The 7,255-nt window shown below is 29.6% G+C and overlaps 2 protein-coding genes across 3 annotated transcripts in view; one reads left to right on the top strand and one right to left on the bottom strand.

The window, feature by feature from the left end:
- Positions 1-5,321, top strand: part of LOC101494269 (histidine kinase CKI1-like) — an 8,102-nt gene extending 2,781 nt beyond the window's left edge. Inside the window, exons 4-7 of the mRNA XM_004495986.2 lie at positions 2,235-2,640; positions 2,982-3,562; positions 3,768-4,952; positions 5,073-5,321. Coding sequence (XP_004496043.2) covers positions 2,235-2,640; positions 2,982-3,562; positions 3,768-4,952; positions 5,073-5,279 — 2,379 coding nt within the window. The 3' untranslated portion in view covers positions 5,280-5,321. The remainder of the gene's footprint in view (positions 1-2,234; positions 2,641-2,981; positions 3,563-3,767; positions 4,953-5,072) is intronic.
- Positions 5,322-6,366: 1,045 nt separating this feature from the next.
- The window catches only part of LOC101504048 (uncharacterized), a 14,233-nt gene continuing 13,344 nt past the window's right edge, over positions 6,367-7,255 (bottom strand). For both annotated transcript variants that reach the window (XM_004495848.4, XM_073367200.1), the window contains 2 exons: positions 7,145-7,203; positions 6,367-6,927 (listed from right to left, as the gene is read on the bottom strand). In XM_004495848.4, coding sequence (XP_004495905.1) covers positions 6,723-6,927; positions 7,145-7,203 — 264 coding nt within the window. In that variant the 3' untranslated portion in view covers positions 6,367-6,722. The remainder of the gene's footprint in view (positions 6,928-7,144; positions 7,204-7,255) is intronic.

Here is a 7,255-nt window from a genome sequence, read left to right as displayed (position 1 = left end):
CGGTGAACTCAAAATGGGTTCTTTAGATGGGGTCCACTGTGCCACATCATCTTGAAGCAATTCACTCATTTTTTACTCCAACGGTGAACTCAACATGAAAGTTCTACTATGCCACATCACCCTAAATCAACTCATTCGTTTTTTACGGTTTAACTTTTAAAAAATTATATTATATTCCATTACTTTAATGTATACATTAATATTTAGTTTTATTATAACTTAAAATATTAATTTAAATATTCTAATTAATATTATTATACATTATTTTAATTTAAAATTTTAATAAAAACTTTAACAAACTTCTGCAACAAAAATTGTGAAGAAAAAATATGAGTAACAAATTGTTTCTATTAATGAGCTAACAATCGTAATTAAAGGAAAAAAAAAAAAGGCTAACGGTTATATATTAACTACAAAAAAGCTAATGGTTACAAAATTATTATTATTTAATAAATTAAAAATAATAAAAGGTAGCGGTTATAATTATATTATTATTAAATTGTGAAAGTAGATAGAAAAAACAAAAACAAAAAGTAACCGCTACGAAGCACCGTTCCTTCCTGACAGTACCGTGATGACACCTTGGCACAACTCCAACGGTGAACCCACAAAAAACTGGAAGTTAAGTAATTACACGCTGACGGACGAACTCATTTTCACTCCCGTTGTAGATGCTCTTATATCTTGACCAAAACTGTTATTTTGCTATGAAACATTTTTGCCACGAAATGATGAAAACATGTGTGGGTCCCACTAAATTAATCTCTAAAATATATCACTAAGTTACGTGGGTTCCTTACGAATTTTAACTAAAAAGATGGATGGAAAGAATATGTTGCTAGCATGGGTAGTTTTTAAAAGAAAAAACAAAAAGTTTTTTTTTTTTTTTTTTTGATTCTAGTTTGACTATGATGCAATAACATATCTTTGCACTTAGTTGGAAGCACTATTTTCGCCAACAATACTCTCACTCGAATCGAGGCGAACTATGTTAACTTGTTCACTAATTTGGAGTGTTGTATGGACTATGCATGGGGTGCAATTATATTGGTTGTGTTATATGATAATTTCGGAGATGGAGTTATTCATGAAACGAGCCAATTAGGAGCGTATATGACTCTGTTATAGGTATAATTGTTACTTATTTTTATGATTATTATTATTATTTTTTTTTGTATTTGAGATGATATAACTGCCACAAAAAACTCATACATTATTGAATACACATATAAAACACATATTAAAGAATTAAAAAAAAATATGTTAAAAGAATAATGTTTAAACTTTTAAGAAATTGAATATACCAACTAAAATAAATAAATTGAATACACCAACTAAAATAAATAAATTGAATACACCACTTCAAAACACTTGTTAATATTTTACTTTTTTTTCTAATGAAAAAGAAGAAACAAAAAGTTTTTTTTAATAGACAAATATTAATATAATTAGTATATATTAGAGAGAGAGGAAAAATGTTGATACTAGATATTGAACCATATATCTCATACATAGAATTTTTTCATGTCCTTACCCAAAAAATTAGGCTATTTCTTCGGGACAAAAGTAACAAAAGTTGAATTTACTCTTGTTGTGCAAAACAGCATTTTTCTATATTGAATTTGTAGTATCTTTCAATGTACTAACCAATATACTTTTAATGTAGTTTTGCACAAATAAAAAATAACTTAAATTTAAAATAAAGTTTTAAATGTACTCTCTTTATTAATGTTACAGTAAAACAATTGATGAGATAAGAGTATAAATGTATAATTAACAAAACATAGTCAAATTATCAAAAAGAAAAATAAGAATAATTTTTCTTAAAAGACTTCAATTAAAAAAAAAACCAAGGAATCATAGAGATATATTATTTGCTAATGTAACAGTCAAATTTCTAGAAGTGTTGCTCTAATAGATTGTATCTTAGTAAACTAAACACTAGAGATTGAGCATATAAACATGTTATTTTATCATTTTACATTGAAGCTAGTAATTAAATATTAACTTTTCACCTCTTAATTGAAGTTATTTTTGTCTAACATAGCCTTAGTTTTAATTCAAGTAATAATGCTTCAATTAACATGTATAACTATCCAAATATGTTGTTGTTATCAAGTGTAATGTAGGTAATTAATATTCAAGATATACGTGTCATATTAAAATATTCTTAAAACACTAAGATTGAATTTTTTTTCGTTGTTTCTTATCTCCAATTTGATTATATATGTCAGGTGTATGTGTCGGCTATCCCACAAGATGGATTTCTGAGCTTTGATCTAACTTATAAAGAAAAGGGATTGATACTGGTGATTGTAATGATAGTGATGATATTTATGGCTGTAATGAGTTGTGTATTCATGAATGTTGGAGTTACAAGGAGAGAAATGCATTTGTGTGCTTCACTCATAAAACAAATGGAAGCCACTGAACAAGCTGAGAGAAAAAATATGAATAAGAGTCTTGCTCTTGCTAGTGCTAGCCATGATGTTCGTGCTTATCTTGCTGGCCTTGTTGGTTTGATAGAAATGTCTTATAAATTAGTTGTCTCTGCTTCAGATTTGGACACTAATTTAAAACCACATTCAGAATTGGAGACCAATTTGAAACAAATGGAGAATTGTACCCAAGACTTGTTAGGTAATAACATCATTATAATAATGTTTAGCGTCTCTAATGTTTTATATCTAATTTTAGCGTCTCTAATATTTGAAGATTTTGCGACTGTTGTATGGTGCAACAGTGTGAAGACCATTAAATGAAGATAAATAAAATTTTTATCTCAAAATATAACGGTTTTCACACCTACTACACCATACAGTAACGGTAGAGGGTCCAAATATAATACTTGACAAAAGAACTAGAAATAAAATTCATATTTTTCTATCACTAATTTCTGCTACTAATTCATATTATATAATTATGATGATTTGTGTCTATGATGATGGTGTCATTAACTTATTTTTCCGTTGCTATCTTAGGACTGTTAAATTCTATACTTGACACAAGCAAAATTGAGGCAGGAAAAATGCAACTTGATGAAGAGGAATTTGATATATCATATCTCCTTGAAGATGTTGTTGATTTGTACCATCCAATGGCTATGAAAAAAGGTGTAGATCTTATATTGGACCCTTGTAATGGTTCTGTTATCAAGTATTCACGTGTCAAAGGTGATAGAAGAAAATTGAAGCAAGTTTTGTGTAACTTGCTAAGCAATGCTGTTAAATTCACTGATGAAGGACACATAACAGTTAGAGCATGGACTCAGAAGGCAAAATTGCAAAATTCAATAATGAAGAGTAGTAAACAATTTGGTTTTATGAAACATTTGTCATGTTTGTTTAAGAAGGTAAATAATAAAGAATGTGAGGATATAGAAGCTGTGAATTCAATTCAACAAGATCCATGTTTTATGGATTTTATATTTGAAGTGGATGATACAGGGAAAGGAATTCCTAAAGAGAATTATAAGTCAGTGTTTGAGAATTATGTTCAAGTAAAAAAAAATGCTCTTGGCCAAGTTGGAACTGGTTTGGGACTTGGGATTGTGCAATCATTGGTAAGCATATTTTATTTTTTATTAATCTCAAATAATTGAGTTATTAACTGAATAGTACTTTTTTGAACCAAACTGATTCTGTGTGAGTTCAATTGTACCAAATCGGTTTAACTGTTTGGTTCGGTTTTGTGTTTTTATGAACAACATTACTAATTTTAAGTGTAAATAAATGTACTTAATAAAAAACTTATATGATTTTATCTAGGTACGTTTGATGCATGGAGATATTGGAATTGTGGACAAAGAAGTTGGCGAAAAAGGAACATGCTTCAAATTCAATGTGCTCCTCACTTTATGTGAAACTGAAACAGTGACTTATGGTTTAAGGGAAGGTCTTGACTATGGATCAACCTCATGGGATAGAAACCAAATTCTAACAAAAACCATTCACACTGCTACTTCTGCAGGTTCAAGCTTTTGTTCTTTGAGTCCAAAGTTACAACAATTTTGCAACTCTCCTAGGCCAGAACCATCACATGTTGTTCTTTACATCGGTGACGAAGAGCGAAGAAGGACTTCACAATTGTTCATAGAGAGCTTAGGAATTAAAGTTGAGGTTGTGAAGCATAGGAAACATCTAATTCATGTTCTCAAGAAGATCAAACAAAAGGTTCACCAAATAAGTGACCAAACTTCACCAGAATCTTCAGATTTGAGTTCTAGGTGGACATCTTATAATTCTTATTCTACTAGAGCCACAAGAGTTCCTTTTAGAGCTATGGATGGAACTACTGAATATGTTTCTTCAGTGTTCAAGAAGACAAATATTGGAGCTGCACCAGGTTTTGTTCTCATTATCATTGATTCAAATGCAGAACCATTTTCTAAGCTTTGTAAGATTGTGTCATATTTCAAGAAAGATCTTATAAATCCTAGTAAAGTTGTTTGGTTGGAAAAGCCTTTTGAGAGTAATGTTGATTTCAAAAAACTTGATCAAGATGACATTGTGATATCAAAGCCATTTCATGGTAGTAGAATGTTCCAAGTGATTAAGCTTCTTCCTGAGTTTGGTGGGAATTGGAGAAGCAATTCTAGTAGTAAAGTTATAAGAGAGTTTATATCACAAGCATCTCTTAATGATGAAAGACTATGTGTAAATGTGGAACAATGTTGCAAGGGGAATCAGAAAATTAAGGCAAAAAAAAATTCTGGTAATCAAGGTGAAATACAAGAATGTGGAGGAGATTCAAGCTATAATCAACCATTAAGTGGTAAGAAATTTTTGGTGGTTGATGATAGTGACATATTGTGCAAGATAGCTAAGGCTACTTTGATTTCTCTTGGTGTGACTAGTATTGATCAATGTGAGAATGGTGAAGAGGCTGTGAGACTAGTTGATGAGGGTCTAATTGAGAATTCTCCTTATGATTACATCTTAATGGATTGCCAGGTAATTATTATTGAATTTGGTTTCTATTTCCTATTTTTGTTGTTATTTAATGGTTTTAATTATTCAAGATGCATGCATGACTATGATTAGCTCATCATTTTTGTATAATGAATTGAACAGATGCCAGTGATGGATGGATTTGAGGCAACAAGGAAGATAAGAGAGATGGAGAAACATTATGGTCTTCACATTTGTATCATTGCATTGTCTGCTGAAATTGACAAAAGGACAACAGAGACTGGAATGGATTTCCATATAACCAAGCCCATCAAGAGAGACCATTTACTCAAAGCTATTGCATATATAGAAAATAATCACATAATGTAAAGTTTTTTTTAATATATTCTCTAGGATTAAGGAAGCCTAAGTTGTGACTATTTTTGCTTTCTTAAAAATTATAGAATTAGGATGATTTATTGAAAAAATATTGCAATGATAACTCTAGTTCAGAATTATGAATTGTAGAAAGGTAATCTATTATTATTATTATTATTATGAGATGTTGTTTTGTTCAATATAATTTTATGTAAATTATATCTATAATATACAACTTGTTTTTAAAACATATTTTGAAAATACTAGTATAATATTTGCAAAACGAGAAATATCATGTTAATTGCACTTGTTGTAAAAAATAAAAGGGTGGCAACGATGAAGGGAATCAAAGAGAGGTGAAATAAAATCCACCATTAAGGCTGGAAGATCACCTCCATAAAAGGAGGGAGAAGAAACCTTAACAGAGTAGGGTGGTATACTTTATATAGGATTTTCGCTACCCTTCATCTACAACTTTTCATTATTATTTCTTTCACACAAATATTAATATTTCATTTTTTTAAGTCTCCTTTTGTGTTTTTTTAACTAAAAAATATTTATTCATTCAAATTAATAAAATATATTAAAAATAACATAAATTCAAAAAGATGAATATGGGAAGAATTTCACAATACTTAAATTTATGACATAAAATGGCTCTAAAGCAAGGATATTGTTTTCATGATTCATTAAATAATTAATGGTTAATGTTACAAAATGAATTTTAAACTTTTATTGTGATTTTATATTGTAAATTGAAGAATTTAACTCAGTTTTATTTACTTTTTACATAATAATTGAAGAAGAGGGAATAATCATTTTACAAACTGTCTTCAACAAAATTTGAACTCTATCTTATCACTTCAAAGCTAAACTATTCTAGTTAAATTATATTTTTATTGACATACTATTTCTTAAAATAATGTATTTCGTACTTATACCATAGATTTCATTCAATATTCATTTGTCCCAACTTTTCATTTGTTTGTTTCCAAAATAAGGTGAAACTAGGAAGTGCTCTGATGTAAACTAATGATTCAATCTCAAAGTAACAGAAAATTATTTCTTTTTTAACAACAAACTTGAATTCGGTAACAAGTAAGAAAAGAAATGAATGATTTTATTGCTTTTGAAGTATTTTACTATTGAAAATTGAACTGATATAGTGGAGGCCTAGGCAAAACCAAAACCACCAAGTCCAGCACATACATATTTGAAATCACCGTTTATATTTAGATTAGCCAAGTAAGAGTACAACACTTAGTGGCATTTAAAAGGATGATCCGCATATATAATAATATATATACACAGGTAATAACTGATATTTACCACCTCCACTTATGGCCTTATGCATTCTACAAAATCATTGCATAAAGACCAATTAATTCTTCAAAATTTGATAAAAGAATGGAAACCAATGTTAGAAGAAACCTATATAAACCCATTTTGGGCATTCTATACTATCCTTTCAAGTTTTCTTCTAAGCCATTCTGATATTCTCTTGACCTTGCCCAGCAGCATAAAATTTTTTGTAACTGTACAGAACTCTTCAGCATTTGATAGCATTACCATTATATCATGCTTGACACCTTCCGCATTCCGATAGTAGTCATTTTTTAACCTTAACTGAATCAGTTCAGGATAAAATGGAACGGGAAACCTGTAGTACAAATCCAAAGACACAATTATTAGAAGTTCAAAATTTAAACTTTCCTTTATTTGTCATTTCTTTTTATGGTTGTGTACAACGCCTCAAAATGCCAGAACATGGCTCCATCAACAACAACAAAAAATTTACATGCAAATTGGTTCTCTGTTTTTCCAGAGAGAAATATAAATTGGATGGGTTTTGTTAAGTTGCAAACGTGTTTTAGTACCTGTTTGAAAACTCCAACTTCTCAGCTACTCGGTTCAGTGCCTGAATGTCATACTTATCCTGGAGAGAGAGAGAGAACAATGAGGTTAACAACTGATTTCCTTCAACAAGC

Source organism: Cicer arietinum, chromosome 4 (assembly GCF_000331145.2).
Source record: "Cicer arietinum cultivar CDC Frontier isolate Library 1 chromosome 4, Cicar.CDCFrontier_v2.0, whole genome shotgun sequence".
NCBI classification, from domain to species: domain Eukaryota; kingdom Viridiplantae; phylum Streptophyta; class Magnoliopsida; order Fabales; family Fabaceae; genus Cicer; species Cicer arietinum.
The sequence above is the reverse complement of the archived record's forward strand: the minus strand, read 5'-3'. Positions and strand labels throughout refer to the sequence as shown.